The sequence below is a fragment of the Cheilinus undulatus genome, linkage group 13 (genome assembly GCF_018320785.1).
Source record: "Cheilinus undulatus linkage group 13, ASM1832078v1, whole genome shotgun sequence".
Taxonomy (NCBI): Eukaryota; Metazoa; Chordata; class Actinopteri; order Labriformes; family Labridae; genus Cheilinus; species Cheilinus undulatus.
This window is the reverse complement of record NC_054877.1, coordinates 7,868,213-7,887,967: the sequence shown is the minus strand read 5'-3', so window position 1 is coordinate 7,887,967 and position 19,755 is coordinate 7,868,213. Positions and strand designations below refer to the sequence as shown.

The 19,755-nt window shown below is 37.4% G+C and overlaps 2 protein-coding genes across 4 annotated transcripts; both read right to left on the bottom strand.

Annotated features, from left to right (window-relative positions):
• Positions 1–769: 769 nt before the first annotated feature.
• LOC121519652 lies at positions 770–3,300 on the bottom strand. Its single transcript, XM_041802456.1, has one exon. It carries the CDS (start codon positions 3,270–3,272, stop codon positions 1,812–1,814), a length of 1,461 nt encoding a protein of 486 aa, XP_041658390.1. The 5' UTR covers positions 3,273–3,300; the 3' UTR covers positions 770–1,811.
• A 223-nt stretch (positions 3,301–3,523) lies between these two features.
• On the bottom strand, positions 3,524–19,345 carry LOC121519651 (verrucotoxin subunit beta-like). Of its 3 annotated transcripts, none has more exons than XM_041802453.1 (4): positions 19,334–19,345; positions 8,046–8,099; positions 7,274–7,397; positions 3,524–5,155 (listed from the first exon to the last, which is right to left on the bottom strand). In XM_041802453.1, exons 3-4 carry the CDS (start codon positions 7,371–7,373, stop codon positions 3,534–3,536), a joined length of 1,722 nt encoding a protein of 573 aa, XP_041658387.1. In that variant the 5' UTR covers positions 7,374–7,397; positions 8,046–8,099; positions 19,334–19,345; the 3' UTR covers positions 3,524–3,533. The 3 variants fall into 3 exon arrangements, with proteins under 3 accessions (XP_041658387.1, XP_041658386.1, XP_041658389.1); XM_041802452.1 differs by having other exon boundaries at positions 7,274–7,387; XM_041802455.1 differs by lacking the exons at positions 7,274–7,397; positions 8,046–8,099; positions 19,334–19,345 and adding an exon at positions 6,017–6,133.
• Between the last annotated feature and the right edge of the window lie 410 nt (positions 19,346–19,755).

Below are 19,755 nucleotides of genomic sequence, written 5' to 3'. Positions count from 1 at the left end.
CTTTTAAAATATGACTCAGGCTATTATGCTATGAGGCTAATAATGTTCTTAGATGAGGAGTTTTTATTTAGAATATCAAATCATAAGTAAGTTGAGTTTATGATATTTCCTTAATTGTTGAGATAAGAATTCAAATGAATTAAATGCAACATCTATCATACATAATAACATGGACCTTGGTTGCATAAATTTCAGGCTATGAACTGTGGATTTCAACAGAAGGATATTTCAAACAGTGTTTAAATGACTATATTTATTAACCAAAATATTGCCACATATGATCATCTGATAATTTAGACTACATATAGAATAAGTTAACAAGTGTGTTTTAGTGCAAGACATGACTAGATTATCATACTATATTTATGTGAAGAAAATCTTGAAGGAATTGGAAGAATGGGTTTCCTGTAAGTCTGTAAAATTTGAAATTTGATTTTTGTGAATCAGCTTGTCATTGGTGTGAGACTTTGCTGTGAAGTGGATTTCTCATTAGTAATTTATCCTACTCTTCCATTATCTCTATCAATTTCTTGCAAAGAGGAATGAAAAAATGAGCAAAGGAAGCAAGATTAAAATAGATGAACAAAGTCCCCTGTAATTTTGGTTTCTTATTTGACCAAAGATTTTGCTGCATTGAGAATCAAACTTCAGCTCAGTAAACCTGTGACTGTCAACATTTTGCAGTAAAGCGTGTCATTCAGACACATTTAAGATTTAGAGAGAAGACAGAAAAAAATGATGAAGGAAAGGTAACTTACTGCCAGTCAAATCAGTTTAATATTACATTTTTTTAATCACACAACAATTAGTTAACCAACATTTCCAGTGCAACATATTTACAATTTTTGTCAGTGATCAACATCTTTATAGCCAAATTCTATGAGATTATTTTTTTGCCCTTTTAGGTATAACAGAGATGAAACAAAGCACTATCAGAAAACAGAACACACAAAATGCATTATGAGTTTAAATGTAAAAGTTAAAATCTGAAACATGAGATTGCTTGGATGGCACATTGGTGTAGGTGGCTTGGTCTTAACTTTAGTTGCAGTTCCTCACTATTGTATGTGTCTCAGTTGTTTCCTGCAAAAGCTACACCAACACTACAAATTAAAAACGTAGAAAAAAAAACCCATTCAATCATCATGAGGAACATTCACTGTTCTAAATACAAAGCAAATATTCATTTAAAAAACACAATTTTCTTACGCATTGACATACATCAGTCTGGATCAGAAGGAATGAAAGAAAAACACACCTTCATTGGATTAAGGAGCATTCAAAACCAGGATATCTTGCAAAGACTATCATGGTTTTATCATATGAATATGAATATGAACATTTTGATGATCATGATGTTTTGCTGCTTTTTGAATTCCTTCATTCTAGTTTAAACCAGAGCTAAACTTTTAGAATGATTTAAGAAACAAACTTAACATCATACTTTTCCTTGTATCACCAAAATTTCAAGCGCCCCCAGATGCTTGTCTTTTCTTTCTCCTTTTGATTTTCATCTGTCATTTCCTCCTCTGTTGTTGCATCCGTTTCTCGCTTGCAAACTTTTGAGATGATGTTTGCCTTGTCCCTCATTGCTTCCAAACACTGGATTCGAGCCAAATAACCCTCTTTGGCTTCTGCCTTTTCTCCTTCGATCAGCATGTCAATGTACTGTGGGATGGTCAGAGGGTTGGGCCTTAGGGCGATCTCTTGCAGACGTGTGATACTTTTAGCACACTGATCTATAAGGGACATAATCATGTCTTCAAGATGGGAAATTTCTTTCTCCTGCCACTCGACCAACTCTTGAACAGTCATCTTCTCTTTTTAGCTTTGTCATACTTCTCTTTAAGCTCTTGCAGTGTCTTCTTCTCTTTCACTTTCACATACTCCCAACGGTATGTTTGGTTGAAATGCACATTCCAAATGCATCTTCCAGGGCAGACATTGCACATCCCATTGCTACTCATTGCTGCACAGTCATGTTTTTTGTCATCATCTTTTATTGCACATGGGTAGTGGCACGTCATTGAACACTTCTGGCAGTTGGTGATGTACTCTCCTTTATTAGTCAGTTTTTTTTCCACTGGCTTAATCACATCCACTTCAATGACATGGTTTGCATTTGTAGTTATGACTGTTTCCTGCTCTTTAATCTTTTCTTTGGTTTTCTTGATTTCTTCAAGTTTTGCTAATCCGATTTTTACCTGTGGTTGCAAACCTTCAACAGCTACTTCAAGCTGTTTTCTTTCTTTGAGAACCTCTTGGGTCATTCGCAGGCTCTTGGTTGACATTTTAACCAAAGCATTGAAGACCTTCTCCAAACTTTTGGCTCCCATTTTCCAAAAAATTTCATCAAAGTTGTCATCATTATCTGAATCCTCATCACAAGCTCTGTCATTGATGGATCTGTTGTCTGCAAATAATGCTGAGTTGTTGAACTTGAAGTGAACTGGAAGCCCTATGTCGTTTTTTGGACAAGGGACCCCGGACACATTTATTGCCTCAAGAACAGGGGGCTGCTTGCCATCTGCAAATGTCACCAGCATCTCAATGTTTTCTGCCACATCTTTTCCAAAAATGGAGAGAACTGAGTCAAAGACATATCGTTGTGTTGCTGTTAGTCGTGCGAGAGAAGCCTGAGTAACAAAACACACTGCGTCAATCTCATTAACTCCATTATCAGAGGTGAAAAGTCTCTGAATTTGTTCTGTGATCTCCCTGTCTCGTCCGATTCCTCTTGTATCACCAAACCCTGGAGTGTCCACAACAGTCAGAGAGAAGGGAATTTTGAATCCCTCCTGGTGATTGATTTTGTACACAGTGACTTTAGAGGTCTGGCTTTCAGCTTGTGATCTGGACTCATCTTCATCGATTAATTTGAATCTGAAATCATCCTTCCAGTTGACTCCGACAATGTAGTTGATCATTGCATTGATTAGAGTGGACTTTCCTGATCCGGTTGCTCCCATAAGCATTAGAGTGCGATTTTGCCTCATTGTTTCTTTGCCAAAGTTGAACTTTCGACATCCTTCAATGTCAATATCTTCTTTTTCCAGAGACAGTTTGTAGACTGACGGTGATGCAGAGAGTTTCTTTTTGCTAGTGTGTTTGAGGTATTCTGCAAGGCTTGCAAATTCTCGTCTAGTCGTGCAGACTTTCACAGAGATGCTCTCCTTGCTTCTTCCAGCTGCTCCACAGTCACAGCTGACCCTGACAGCATACTCTGTCTCTGACTGAAGCCCTGGAATGATCACCTTCTCTGCTCCTGCCATCACTTGGTTCCACTGGAGATCCTTTTCTTTGTCTGTTATCTTGTCTGTTCTGGCATACTCCACGATGTAGCTTAAAATGTCGACATCTTGTCCAAGCTCAGCAGGTCTTTCCCAGCTGGCTGATATCTCACTTGAGTTTGATTCAACTTGAGGTTGACCCGGAGGGCTGCATGGTAAGGTTTTGCATGGGACACTGACTTGATTAGCTGGTCCAACACCCACAGAGGTCACTGCTCTGCACCTGAACGTGTACTCAGTGTTTCACTGAGTTTCACTCATGGTGAACTCTTGAGTTTTTGATGCTGTTGTCTGTCGTTTCCATCCGTCCTCTTCATCTCCACTGACACAGTACTCAACAGAGTAGGAGGTGATGTTCTCTGATCCAAACTTCGGTGGATCAGTCTTCAGTGTCACACTGTTGTGGTTTATGTCCTTTACTGTGACAGTTTCAGGCTTTGACGGTGGCTCAAAATTCTCAGTGACAAGACGCCCATGTTCATAAAGGTAGATGGCTGCACCTTTCTGTTTCTCATTTGTTATTCCAACTGTCAGAAACTTTACGCTCTTGTTCTCCTGGTTGGCCTCTGCAAAGTCACTGATGAGCTTTGCTTTTTTCCTCATTGACTCTGTCACTTCATGGGAGAAGTACCATTGTTCCCTCTCTAAATCCTGTGTATGTGGATCATGAGGGTTGTCTGGTTGTTTCAGGTAGTTTGACAAAGAGCAGAGGTATGGTTCATCAATTTCCAGTGAGGTGAACACAAAACAGACAGCATGTTCAGGACTGAAAATTTCCTCGTGAACTTTTTGGGATGGAACAACTTTGATGTATTTTATCATGTTTGTAAAAGATTTTACAAGCCAGATTTCTTTCTCTTTACAGTCCATCCATTCATTCAGGTTTTTGCTGTTGAAAGGAGAAGACTCTATTTTACTCAGGATCTCTGCAAGTACAGACTCTTCTTCTCCTCCTCCTCGGATTGATGGAAGTTTCTCTGCCAGTGTTTGCTGGAACTGCAGTTTGAATTCGGAGCACATCTGTTTGAAAGTTTCGATCTTTTTACCAAACTCTGAGAACTGCTGTGCTATGGGGATGTTCAGAATGTCATTGCATCTCATTTCTAGCTCACTGAAGCTCTCTAGGACAGTCTGTAATTTCTGAACTAAACTTACACTTATCTGACGAACAAGTTTAGCAGCAGATGAATCCAGAGTTGTCAGTGGAAGAAGCCAGACCTTCATTGGTACTGCGTTTTCTCCATTTACTCCAAGCAGTTTAGGCAGACTTTGGTAGACTTGTATTGCATCCTGAAAGGATGTGGGCATTTTTAGGAGGGAAAAGTCTCCAAAGAACCTGCAGGAGAATTTCTCTGCATTTGCCTTCTCCTGTTTCTCCATTTTAAGTGCGCCTTCACCCTCTCTAACAATGAATGGAATCTTCTTGATTATCACCTTCAGGTTTCCCTCAATATCTTGTTGATTTTCGTTTTGAGAAACATCACGGTCAAAAACGAAGAAGGCTTGTACCCCATAAAGAATTGCTGTGACTACATGTGTAGCTATTTCTTTCTCAAAAACATCTGGATACTTCAAATGTCGTCTTCCAAGATGATCCATCGACAGTTCTTTGACCTTTGTAGTTGCTTTGTACTTCAGTGTAACTCTGGCTTGTTTTTTGGAAGTCTTAGTGTTATTCAGGTACTTGGCTGATCCATCAACCTGTACCAGTCCACTCAATACACTTGCCTTCAATGATGCTTCAATTTCTAGTGCAGAGGATTTATCATCAATCGATTCAGAGGCAACTATCTCAAAATCACTGTAGTTCTGCGGTCTTTCTCCAATATGTTTGTCAAGGTCACTACGGTCCCAAAGTGTCATGCCTGCAAAAGAGAAGAAGTCAAACTGTCTTATACTGCATAACAGAAAGGTTGATCCTGAAATACAAGACAGCGGTGACAACTAAAATAATAATAATAATAAAATAATAGTAATAATAATATTATTATTATATATGTCATCATTATCATTAATTTCTTGTAAGAGAATGATAACATTCTTATAACCAGAAAGCAAATGGTATAGTCAGATGGTTAGCAGAGTGTCATCAGTTAATCCAACACCAGTTAAATCATGACACCAGTTGAATACGTCTGACAAAGTAAATGATCAAAAATTGATATCAGTTAAAACTTTTGGTTGTGTTGTTATTTATGAGACTTAAAATCATCAGACATATAATTCACGTATTTTCCGAGCATTAAAAATGTGGTTGAAAAGGCTGTCTGCCTCCTCTTTTCGTCTCTCTGCCTCCTCATTAGTGTTTTGCGTGCAAAAAAAAACAGATTCAGATCACTTTTAACTGCAGTATGAATTTAGCCTTTGTCTTGAGGGTCTGGTCTCTTTATAGTGTTTTAAAAGTAGATTGAAGGCACTTGAGGATGATGCTATGGGTTGTAGATGTTTTGAACAATGACTTTGAGCTCAGTGACTCAGGATTTCTTGATCTGTGTTTATAACGGTTATATTTCATGTCTGTAACTCTGTTAAATGTGCTGCTGTCAGACTCAACTTCGACTAGTCATTGATGAAACCATAAATAATTCTAGAAGGGTATAGTTTGAAATAACCAACAATGTACATATTTTGAAAATCAATATCCATATTCTCCTAAAAACAGGCAGCTTACAAACATTTTTGGTATGAGCCCAAACAACAAAAGGTTAATATGTTTTATAACATACCAGAATAAAATAGGTCCTAAGACTGAATCTTGAGGCTAGCCTTTAGGACTTCCAGAAAAGAAGAGGTGGATCCAGCCATCTGAACACATTCCCAGTCAAACAGTTGGCAAACCATGATGTTGCCTGGTTTGACATGCCAGTGTGATGAAGCACATTTATCAGTAAACTGTGGTTGCAGTATCAAAAACCTTAGATCAATCAGTTAAAAGGGTTACACATTAGGCATTGTAATTGCCTAATCTTGTGATGAGTGACTAGTCAACTTAAAGCAAAAAGAGTCATCACACAGCAGTAGAGTCGACTGGTCGACTAGTCAACATGTCTATGCAGCCCCTAATCTTACGCATATTTACATAAATAAATAAGATCTTGAATGATCAAAAGGGATAAGGAGGAAGCCAAAAGAACCAACAAGTAAAGAAAAGCCCCCATATCTAATAGCACAGAGAAAACTGAAAACTTAACCACTGCTGCCATGAAGCTAACTGGAAATTAAGACTGTTGGGAAACTGAAAAATCATTGTTTTTTAACACAAATGTGATCAGACTGATATAATGGAAACTATCTATCTGACTGTCTGTCTATACAATTTATCATTTCAGCAGGATACAATGGAGTGCATCATCAGGATTTGTCAACAGTTGCTGGCAAACTGGGCAGATTCATTCATTTTGGTTGTTTAAGGACCTTTACCATAAATCCCAGTGTAGACATGCATCATGTTTAAATGGCAGCTGGCTTGACCGCAGTTATGCAACTGAGGGTTAGGGTTAGTTCTGAAATAGACAACTTATTGTTATGGTTTGTGAACATAAGGTCAGAGTCAAACAATGCTCCTGACCGTTTTGTGTTTTATTCTAGTCACCTTTCATAAATGCTCTGCTGCCTGTCTTGGCCAGGACTCTTACTACTGAGATATGTAATCTCATGAGTTGTATTCCTAATTTAATACATTTTTAATAAAATATGTTATAATACATAGTGACTACTTAGAAAAAAAAAAACTCTGAATTTTTTTTTTCTCTTGATCAGTGATTATTGTGAGCCTTGTATGGGTTTATATGCAGATATACTGGCTTGTTCATTCATCCAGAGTAAATACAGACTTTTATCCAGCAGAGAAATTTTCCAAGGGTAGATAATGTCCTAAACATCCTGTTGTAAATATTGAATTTCTAAAGTTAAAGCCTAGAATTAAATTATTTTCTTAAATCTTTTCATGATTTACTTGCATTACTTCAGAAGTGCATGCTTACCAGGGATGAGTGAATCTTTGCGACAGTCATACAGCATCCCCAGGCTGAATGGTCGGCCAAGTGCTGCCACCTCCAGTGGCTTTTCAGGTTCAGGGTCCATCTTTTTGATCTGGACTAGAAGAAACTGCAAATATGTTAGTCTATTCCCAAAACACTATTCTGCTATCAAATGACAACTTTCATAAGAGTAAGACAAAAATAAGTATTTTGGTTTAAATATAGAAAGTTTATGCAAATCCTTCGCGAGTGTTTTTCAATGTGTTGTCAAAGTAACGTAAAATCAGGAGAGCCACATCTATTAAGCTATATCCATTTCCTGCAACGGGCAGAGTCAGACAGCTTAGTAACATTTAAAGCCACAGACACAGACAAAGCTCATTCTGAGCAGGGCTGAAACAGAGGGGTTTTTAGACATGCAAAAGTCCAATGCTGGAGTGTTTTTTCAGCAACAAACTGCACAGGCATGTTTTGGGGACCTCTGAGACCAGTACAAACTTGTCTTAAAAGGGTAAAATATGTCCCCTTTAAGTGTCTCACCTAAGGACACATCCATATCTTACTGCAGAAGCTGCAGATCGAACCCATGACCTTCCGATTGTGAGATGACCAACTCTACCTCCAGATCCACAATTACCCCATTACAACATTAGTTAAATTGAAAACAGTATAGCAATCTTAAGTGTGTAATTATTGACGTGACAAACTGTTTAATGCTAACAGTTTTCTTTTACATGATAAAATGAACAGCAGAAACATTATATGAAATACATACCACAAATCAACGGTTTCTCCACAGACTTCAGGTCTGGACTGTCACATTCTTTCTCTAAAAAAAGATAAACAAATCATTTTTACTGTCAGTGATTACATTTGAAGCTGTAACTTTAAGGAAACGACCTTTAAATTATAGGAACTAGAGCAAGTCATAAAAATCTCTGAAAAAAAAGCTGTGAACAAGACAAAGATATTTTATTTTCCTGCCAAAACTTCACAAACAAATAAAGTGTGTTTCACAAATATGTGGGGATTTACAAATTAATACAGCAAGCAACAAACAAATGCACACCGTTTTTCTAATACAAAACCCAACTATCTAACAAATGCACACGGTTTTTAAATTAAAAAACCCAACTATCAAACAAATGCACACGGTTTTCTAACTAATCATGGTTCAGAAATCAATATGGCATGCTTTGCGATTAAAAACTAATGAATTTTACGCAGATGCCTAATTCATACAAAGACAAAAAACGGTCACGGGACTTTTGACAGTAACGTTCCGCCTCAGATTTTCTCACAAATGTCCCATGATTTTCTAACAAATGTCCCAGCTATTACAGCAGTTGGGACAGCAGGGGGTGCTGCATGTCAATTTTAACCTTAACCTGCCGGGAGTTTGCGCAGTGGGTTCTTTGGCGCAGAGACCTAATCTGGAGAGGAGCCTCAGCCACCGTCTTCAAGAGGAGGATGTTAGGATGGATGGTCAGCAGGTGAGTTTGTGGTTGTGAAAAAAAAAAAAGATAAATTGAAAAGGACAAATTTCTTAAGTTACTGTTGAGCGGGCAGGGCAGTGAAAATGAAGCAATGAGCATACATTTTATTAAGGCAGGAGCTAACCTAGCTTATTTCAGGTTAGCCTCATTGTCCTTACATTACATAGTTCTGTCTGTTAATTTCATCTCTTTGGCGTGGCCTGTCTGAGTATCATATAGGGTACAATAATCCCACAGTTAATAACCTTTAAAAATGTACACTAACTTGGACACCATTCATTTACACTTATGACGGGATGGAAAATGGCGGTTTCAAGTAACTTCAGACTTACACACGAGTTTTCAGAGTCATAGTTGCCAAATGCTGTAGCTTACACTGCACACCATACTGTGGGCCTCTAGAGATGAGAAAATACGTTTTTAAATATTGCTTATATTTAGAGTTAAAGTGATATGTCAGTATTCCTGAGGGTGTTGAAGCAGGTACATGGTAATAGTAATGGCATTATCCTCCAGTCATTTTTAGTCTGCGTTGGCTCAAGAGAGCGTGCTGAAGCTAATAGGAAGAAAGCTAGTCTGTACAGTGGTACAGAATGGGTTAGCAACTAATTTAGCGAGTTTAAGCCAAAAGTGGACCAAAGTATCGTGCTGGCTCGATTGTACGCTACAGCAAAAATGTATTCGCTGTATTTTTTCTCCTAGAAAGTCTCTGTGTTTGGCAGTATTTTACAATGTAAATGTTGGGTACTTGTTTTGGACCAAAAGATAGATGGGAGAAACAGTGAGACATCCTCTTGTAGACTGATTAGCAGCTACGCCCCATAGCTGCCAACCAGTGGTTCCCCAGGGGAAGTTTATAATAATTATTTTCTTTAGCAGAAATAGCTATTTAAAAACACAAATCTTGATTAATTTCTTCTGACACATCGAACCACAAAGATAAGTATTATATCTATAAATATATAACAGAGATGCACCCAAGTCATTTTTTGCAAGTCCAAGTCAAGTCTTTGGTCACAAGTCTAAGTCAAGTCTCAAGTCTTTGGTCACAAGTCCAAGTCAAGTCTCAAGTCTCTGATAGTTGTAATGAGCGTTCTATGGTCGGCCTCTGACGTCCAGTCTGCTTAGACCACTGCATTTTACTGAGGAATTTAAATCCTGTACTGTATTATCACCATCAGTAGGGTGGGGAATTGTCTGTGGCTCGCTCGCCGTAGTGTGAGCATGTGTACACTTACATATGAACAGGGCTTGATATTAACTTTTTTCACAGCAGACACCCACTGTGGCTAATGGTTACTAGTCACTCAGTGTTTCCACTAGCCACAGTTCTGTTGTTGGGAATGTATTTTCTATATATCATATGTACCTCAGCTATAAGATGAAACACATGCTCTCTCTTTTTCCCTCATCAACATGATCAGTTTAAGCCCTCCTCTTAATAAAGCTCCTCTCTGTGTACATATGAAACACTACAGACACATGAGTCAGACTTCAATGATAGAGACAGACACTGAGACTCTGGAGATTAAATGTTATATGTCAGATTTATTTCTTTAATGGTAGTAATTTTATACTAACACAAAAACACTAACTGTTAATGAACTGTTTAATCTGAAATAAAAAAGGAAAATAAAAACTCAATCAGCATTTCTAATTCTGAGTCAGACAGATCTTCAACAGAGTATGCTGAGTATTTCTCCATTCTCCTTAATAAACTTCTATCATTTATGGTGTAAATTTCTTTATATGGGTAAAATCATGCTAAATTTGACTTTATTCAGCTAAAATCTCGTGGACTCCTAAGTTACCTTATCTGTTACAGCCTCTTTTCCATCTGTCTCTGTTTTTCACTGCCTGCATGAACCGTATTTAAAGTTCTTAATCTTCCTGTTGTCTTTTATGTCTGTTCATTATCAATAAGCAGCAATGCAGGGACTCTAACATTAATTTGTTTCCCACAAACATATGATAATAAGGGAATTATTAACCAAATAATATTTTAATATTGTGCACACCTATGGCTGACACGGGCGACACAGAGAGACACAGCTGGAGCGCACACTCAAACAGCGCTGACACTGATCCTCCGTGCAGGAGAAAAGACTTTAGGTATTCTGAAACCTTTGCCCTAAACAGACTGTAGTCTGAAGTCTGCAATCTGCACAACCAACATGTTAGCGTGTGTTTCAAAGTAGGTGTGTGCATGAGCGTCATGTTTGTGTGTTTGTGCATATGCAGCATGAATGAGGATGAGGAAGAGAGGTTAGTGCTGCATAAAAGGCGCACAACCCGTCAAAGAGAAGGGGAGGAAAGAAAAAAGAGTGACGGGGGACAAGAGATCATGATTGAAAAATTAAAAACTGAAGATTGTGCATGAGTCCAAAATCACGAGTCCGAGTCGAGTCGCGAGTCTTTTAAATTTCACATCTTACTAACCAGATGAGTTGTTTTTTTTTTTGTCTGTTCTCTCATCTAGGTCCATCTTCTTTTCCACATGAGGAACAGTTAACATCTGCATCCTTTGTCTCTACAATCCCCTTGGATTCTGTGTCAACTTTTGCTGATGTTGCTGGTAAGCCGACAGCTAGCAAGCATTTTTCGGTTTGGTGAAGAATATTGGATTTTTAATACTGTATTCTGAATTTCTGTGCAGGTTCTTTCTGCTGGCATTGAGGTGGGTCTCACATCTCTTCCTCCCTCAGACACTTCCAAATAACACCATGAATCAGCAGCTCCTCCAGTTGACCCAGCTGAATGGTCATCTATCCTTTCAGATTCAGAAAGAACTGATCTGGTAAGCAGAGGGCCAGTGCAAATGAGGGAAAACTTCTCATTCCCTAAAAAGCCTGATGGCCGAAGCTTTCATCACCACTACACCTACAGACAATTAATTAATGGGGGAGTGGAGCTGGCTTATTTACTCAAAAACAAGAGATGCAGTCTTTTGTTTCTGCTGCAAAGTCCACAAAACTTGTAACAGAGGGGCAGGATGACTGGGTCAATATAGGTGCACTACTGAAGCAGCACAAAAATAGCCCGGATTATTGTGAAAACATGGTAAAGTGGAAAGATTTAGCATTGCATCTTTCAAAGGGGGAAACTATTGATGCAACAGAAATAGCTCTTATAGAGGCAGGAACAAACCGCTGGAGAGATGTTCTCACACGATTGATAAGTATTATTCAGTCCTTGGCAGAAAGAAATTTGGCACTCAGGGGATCTGTTGATACACTACATCAGGTCAACAATGGAAATTTTCTAAAAGAAGTGGAACTGATTGCCAAGTTTTATCCTGTCTTAGAAGATCACATAAGACGCATTGACAGTGGAGCACAGCATACCACATGCTTGGGGAAAATAATCTAAAATAAGCTGATTAGTTGTGTTTGTGGCAAAATACTCAACACAATGGTGGAGGAAATCAAAGATTCAAAATACTATGCTATAATATTGGATTGCACCCCAGATATAAGCCACCAAGAACAAATGTCTGTTGCGCACCGTCAGTCTCAATAAACCAGCAGAAATAAAGGAGCACTTCTTTGGATTTCTTGTAGCTCCTGAATCTGCTGGTGAAGCCTCGTCGAAGCTAACAATGAATAGGCTTGAAGAGTGAACATCCCTTTTCAGGACTGTAGGGTGCAATCATATGACAATGGAGCAAACATGAGGGGCAGAAATAAAGGCATGCAAGCCAGGCTGATGGCACAAAATCCACATGCCTTTTACAGTATGTGCCTTGTGGAGCACACACCTTAAACCTAATGGTTTCAGATACTGCTAAAGCATCCATAGAAGCCATTTGCTTCTTTGGGAATGTGGAAAAACTGCAAGCTTTACTCAGGCTCTCCTCAAAGGTGGGCCATCTTAAAGCAGCGTGTCAATATCACTCTGAAGTCCTGGAGTGAAACACGTTGAAAGAGTCGGGTTAAAAGTATTGAACCCTTGCGTTTTCAGGCAAAGTCAGAGAAGCTTTGTAAGAGGTCAGGACAAAAAATAATAACTTCACAGCAAAAGTTGAGGCCCAATCCCTTGATGAGGAAATTGGATCATTCAGATTCCAAATTTGCTGTGTGGTCTGGTATGACATTCTCACCAAAATCCAAAGAACAAGTAAGCTCCTCCAGTCAGCTAACATGCAGCTTGATGTTGGTGTTTGATTAATAAAAGCAGAGACAATTTAATCAGCTACAGAACAAGCAGTTTCAAAGATTCACAGGTCTCAGCAAAAGAGATATGCGAACAAATGAACACAGAGGCAGTTCTAAAGAACAAGAGATTGTGGACCACAAAAAAGCTGTTAAAACATATGAGTCAGCTGATGAGCCCCAAGATGATGCATTGAAGAGACTGGAAGTGTCTTTTTTCAATATTGTAGTAGACTGCAGCATTCAGGTTTTGGAGGAACGTTTCCAGTCTCTTGGGAAAGTTAAAGACAACTTTGGGGTGCTTTATAACTTTGGCCAGCTAGATGCACAGGCAAGAAGGGAACCGTGCAAGCTTCTTGCAGAAAAACTCACACATGGAGATGCCGACATAGATGGTAGTGAACTGGCTACAGAGCTGGAGAGCCTGCCAGAACTTCCCCAAACAAAGATGACAACATTTGAGCTCCTCACATACTTCAGTCAAAACGAGCTCTGTGAGTTGTATCCAAATCTTTGGGTAGCTCTGCGGATAGCCTTCACTCTCCCTGTGACTGTGGCATCTGCAGAGCGGAGCTTTTCAAAACTCAAACTGATTAAGACTTACTTAAGGTCATCCATGGCACAAGAAAGACTAAGCGGCTTGCTATAATAAGCATAAACAAAAAAGTTGGAAGGAACATTTGCTACACTGATGTCATGAATGACTTTGCTTCAAGAAAAGCAAGAAAACATAAACTGTGAGTGGAATTTGTACAACTATTTAACAGTTGTGGTTACGATGTGTAAATAGTTACAGGGAATTTTTGCATTTTTTGCACAAAAATATTTTCTTTTATACCTGTTTATGCTTAATTTATCATTAAGCGTTCTATTTTGTTCTTCAATTTTCTTGTTCTAGTTTATCTAAAGTCTATGTTCAGTTTCTAAATTCTTATTTTGAGGAGGTTTAAAAGCAGGACAACAGTTTAATGTATATTGAAGTTTATTTTTTGTTTTTTTGAAAAGCTGCATTTATTACATTTTGATCATGCATAATTAAACAAATATTACAGGGGATAGGGGTATTTTCCTCATGACTGTTATGTATTTATTTTTATTTTTTGGACTATCTCATTTTATTTAAGTATTTATATATTTAAGTATTTTTATTGTTTTTATTATAGTATGTATTTTAAAATGTCTTTACTTAAGTATGTTCTGTTAGTATGTTTTTTAACTGTCTACACTTTTGAAATTTCCAGTTTGCAAACCAAAAGCAAATAAAAGATACCTGTTGATGGTAAATTGCATTGACTGCCACTTTTAATCTTAAGGTGCAAATTAATACACGACCACATCTCCTACAAAGACATAAAAATTATGAGCGCTTATAGCATTATGTTGTAGCAAAATAGTGTAGTTGATAATGGATGTGAGAGATTTAGTGTTGGTGAATGATAATCACGTGTGAATGATAAAGCATTCATTAACAGTAGTTAATGAATGAATGATGAATGATTCGCTTAGGGCCCCATAAAGGCTTGGGCCGGCCCTGATGTTTACAGTGAGTGTTTGTTGGAATCCTGATGGTTCAAACCCTGCAGCTGAAGGTGCTAAATAGTGATCGGGCAGGTGCTGAGAAGCAACATCACCAGATCAGACGCTAACCTCTCTTCAAAACCACCATCATGCTCCACGAGGACGTGCAAGCTGGCTGAGTCAATATCTAAAGGTAGGCTTTATTTCACCTGTGATCATCTGTGATAACATCAGAGTTATATTCTGTAATCATGCATTTTGGGCGTATAGAGGTGATCGTATGGTATAGAGCTGCTGTCTGTGTTGTCCCACACCTGTAGCCAATTTTAACTGAGGTTTTTAGCGTTATTGTGCAAAGCTGTTGCTCTCTTTGCAGTTGCTACAGGCCTGCATGTTGACTCATACAAACTATAATATTGTTAACAATTCAAGTTACTTACTAAGGTAAAGATAGATATTCACAGATTCGGACTTTCCACATTAATAACTCAGTAGAGGATCATCACATTTACTAAACTTACACCTCGTTCAATCACTGTACAGTGGACTGCGAGCTACAACACGGTTTTTATCAAGACGAACCGTCTTTGGAGCTTTTCAGATGGAATTGTTCCCTATACGCGACCGACTGTGGATCAGAGGCGAATGGACCGTCTACAAATTACCATACGGGAATAAAAAACATGAAACTTACATCACACATTCCTCATGTCCTTAATTTTATACTACAAGACTTATTTAGGCAAAAAAAGAGAAGTGTTTACTGTAATTTTTATGATTTTTTATATATTAAATTAGGTAATAAATCTTTAATAATGCCAATATTATACATTTTAGTGGCATGAAGCTTTCATCACAGATCAACCATGTCCTCTACTTTATACTGAAGGACTTCTTTTGAAAATTAAGTTTTTACTGTAATTATTGGGATTTTTTAAATATTGAATTAGGTAATAATCTTAAATAACTTCAATTTTATACATTTTAGTGACATCAAACTTACATCAAACATGAAACTTGAATCATGAATACCTTTTTTTTTTTTCTCTGCCAAAATAAGTCTTGTAGTATAAAGTAGAGGACATGGTTGATCTGTGATGTAAGTTTCATGTCAATAAAATGTATAATAATGGAGTTAATAAAGATTTATTACCTAATTTAATATATAAAAAAATCATGAAAATGACAGTAAAAACTTTTTTATTCCAAAGTAAGTCTAGTAGTATAAAATAGAGGACATGAGTGATGTGTGATCTAAGTTTCATGTCACTAAAATGTATAATATTGGACTTAATAGAGATTAATATACAATTTAGTATATAAAAAAGCATAAAAAATGCATAAAAAACTTAATTTGCAAAATAAGTATTGTAGTATAAATTAGAAGAGATGATTGATGTTTGGTGTCCATTTAACCCTTCTGCCCTCCTCTGGCATTTTTGGCCATTTTTTGCAAGTTTTGTTTTTTTCAACTTGTGATCATTTTGTCAGTTTTAGAGCCTGTGGGATGATTTTTTCCAGGAATTTTCCTTTCAAGTTAAATTTTTGAAATCCAACATGTTTTACTCTTACATGTCATTTATACTCTCTCAGTGAATTTTGTACCCTCTTTTCATCTTCGTGGCCAAAAATGTACACGAACAAAACAGTGCCATTAAATCAGCATACATCAATATTTTTTTTTAACTTTTTTTTTTTCATAAATCTCCTTAACAACTTCAGCCCTGCACAAAACTAACAAACATTTGATTATTCTCAGAATTTTAACCCTTAAAACGCCAGTTTGAATATTTGAAATTTTTCCATTTTTTCTGCAAAAGAAACACAAAAAGTGGATTATTTTCCATAAAATTAATAGTAGAAAGATGGGGCTTTGGTGTTGATGAGAGTCTTGGATGGGTCAAAGATTAGCAACAAAATTGATTTGATTGCATTTGTATTTTTTATGTAGTGCCAGCTTCAACATTTACTACACACTTTTCATCTTCGAGGCAAAAATGTACACTTACGGAAAAATTGCCATGAAATCACCATACATCAATATTTTTTTCTACTTTTTTCTTCATAAATCTCCTTAACAACTTCAGACCTACTCAAAACTACCAAACAGTCAACTATTTTCAAGATTTTAACCCTTTAAATGTCAGTTTGATTGTTTGAAATATTTCCATTTTTTCTGCAAAAAAACACAAAAAGTGGATTATTTTCCATATAATTAATAGTGGAAAGAAGGGGTTTTGGTGCTGATGAGAGTCTTGGATGGGTCAAAGATTAGCAACAAAATTGATTTGATTGCATTTGTATTTTTAATGTAGTGCCAGAAACACCCTCTTTACACCTTTGAGGCAAAAATGCCCCCATTGACTTCCATTAAAACCAGGTTTTTTAATCTCACTGGCATTGTTGTATAAAATCATGCACTCTCTAATGTCAGCATTCCAATGTGAAGAAATACAGTGAAATTTGATATTTTTACCCTATTCCGCCAGATTCAACTATTTTCCCATTGTAGGACCATGCACCAAATTCTTGTATTTTTGCCAGTTAAATTATGGAGAGTTTCTATGTGTGTGAGTATGGCTGTGTGTGGGTGCGTGCATGCTGGGGTGTGTGTGTAGAGGTGTGTGTGTGTGTGAATTTGTAAACATGAACTGATCATTTCAGGGGTGAAAAAGGGTCATCTTTGAAAGGATGTGTTTCATGTGTCTTTGGAGAGATGAGTGTGTAAAAACATGGCCTCCTGACTTTGCTGTACTCAAAACAAAAACAGTTGTCGGTGAGAATATGCACCTGGCTGAATCCATAGGCCTTGTCCACACAGAGATGAAAGCGATTTTCCGTTTCGTTTTGAAAAGGTTTTATAAACAAGGGATCGTTTCAGATGTTGATTTTATACAACAATGCCAGTGAGATTAAAAAACCTGGTTTTAATGGAAGTCAATGGGGGCATTTTTGCCTCAAAGGTGTAAAGAGGGTGTTTCTGGCACTACATTAAAAATACAAATGCAATCAAATCAGTTTTGTTGCTAATCTTTGACCCATCCAAGACTCTCATCAGCACCAAAACCCCTTCTTTCCACTATTAATTATATGGAAAATAATCCACTTTTTGTGTTTTTTTGCAGAAAAAATTGAAATATTTCAAATATTCAAACTGGCATTTAAAGGATTAAAATCTTGAAATTACTAGAGTGTTTGTTAGTTTTGTGCAGGTCTTAAGTTGTTAAAGAGATTTATGAAGGAAAAAGTAGAAAAAAATATTGATGTATGGTGATTTCATGGCAATTTTTCTGTACGTGGGCATTTTTGCCTCGAAGATGAAAAGTGGGTAGGTAATTTGAGGAGAGCACAAGGGTTAAAGTCACTGTACAATATTAGTTATTGAATGTTTTTTATTCCCGTATGGTAATTTGTAGACGGTCCCTTCGCCTCCGATCCTCCGCCGGTGGTGCGTAGAGAACAATTCAATCTGTCAAGCTCCAAAGACGTTTCGTTTTGATAAAAATCGTGTTGTAGCTCGCAGTCCACTGTACGGTGATTGAAAAGAAGTGTAAGTTTAGTAAATGTGATGATCCTGTCTGAATCTGTGAATATCTATCTTTACCTATGTCAGAACCTTTGTGTTTCAAAAGCCTGTTTGCATTTTGATTATGACATGCTGTCATCGTTCTGATGTTTGTTGTGCAGCTTTAATGCTTCGTGTTTAGCGGACGTTGACGATCTTCATTGCTGGCATGAAAAAGGAAAGATTTGTTAATTGTTGTTAAAGAGTACGGATGATTGTACTTCAATAATTTTTAAGAAGCCCGGATTGAGAGAGAGGGAGGGGAAGAGAGAGATAGAGGAAAAGTGAGAGAGCGAGCCCATGCGTGCATTACGCAGTTAAAAGGAGGACAGATATGAGAGAAAACCATCATTTGAAACGCATGAACCTTCTACACTGTGTGTTATTGTATTTTCTGATTAACTCGGTGTGCCAAAATCCAGTCTTTGGAATTTATTAGGCAAAAATCCCGGTCTACGAACATTTTATAATTTATTATAATTTATTTACAATTCTGTGTTAAGCAAACTGGATTATCAATAGCTTATAATGAACAGACAACTTATTTACAGTCATGGTTCCAGTAGAAGTGGCTCTGACGAGTTTAGAATTTAAAATAAAGAGAGCAGTGATGATCCACACCGCTGACCAACTGATCCATGCGCAGTTAGCGCACGTTAGAGTCCTTTATATGAGACACAATCGGTCCGTTAAAACACAGAAGTCTACTATGCTGTTTGCACTGTTCACTGACAACTGAGAAATACTGCTCAGATGATCAACTGATTCTTTTTTTTTTTTTTTTTTTTTGGCACTTCTCGGTCATTTTCCTTGCGCAGCGCTGTTTGTCTTTCTCTCTCTTCCGCTGGCTTGGCCAGGGAGGAGGAGCGGACTTATACTATCGAATATAAAAAATGTATACAGGCAGGATGATATAAAAATGCTATATGGTTAACTAAATTATTATTAAATGGTTACATGGGCAGAGGTCTGCTGTTGTGTCCTCACAAACGACGCACTGTAACTCAAAAACCAGGTGAGAATTGGCTTGAAGGCTCGAAGTGTATGCCTGGCTGTAGATTAAAGGCCAGATGCAAGATGCCTTTTTTAAAATGCCCACCCCGCCCCACCCCCCGGTTTTTCAACAATTTGCACCCTGCCCACACTAATATCTAATATTACACTACTATTCTAATTCCAGTGTCACAGTGTTAATTAATGGACACATTTATCTAAAGCAGTTTATTTCACACAAAATGCAAAACACCAGTTAGACAACAAGACAGCTAAAAAACAAACACAGAGCATGGAATAGAATACTAGCAATAAAAACACAGTATGAATGTTTACTTACAGTAGAAATGTGTGCAATCCTCCAGGGCTATGCTGTTGTTCCTTGGATTATATCACTTCAAAGAGAGAGAGTAACGCCCCCAAATCTTTGCTCATTTAAATGAGGAGGTACTAAAAGAAGCGGGCTGATTTCCCAGAAATGAAGTAACCTGCTAACTGTGCATAGAAAAAACAAAAAAGGAAAAAAGATAAAATTATATGTTTTTAATCGAGACTTATTATCTCAAGATTATGACTTTTATATCATAATCTAATGTAAAACTTGTATGAGACAATAAAAAAGCTGATTAACTTGCTGATTCCTTGTTTTAAAAATAAGTTTTTTACTGATTACTCTGTGAGAGAAGGCAAGGCAGTGTGTTGATAGATTTTATTCTGTAATTTTAGTCACAGTCATGGTCAGAATCAAAGGAAAGAGTACAT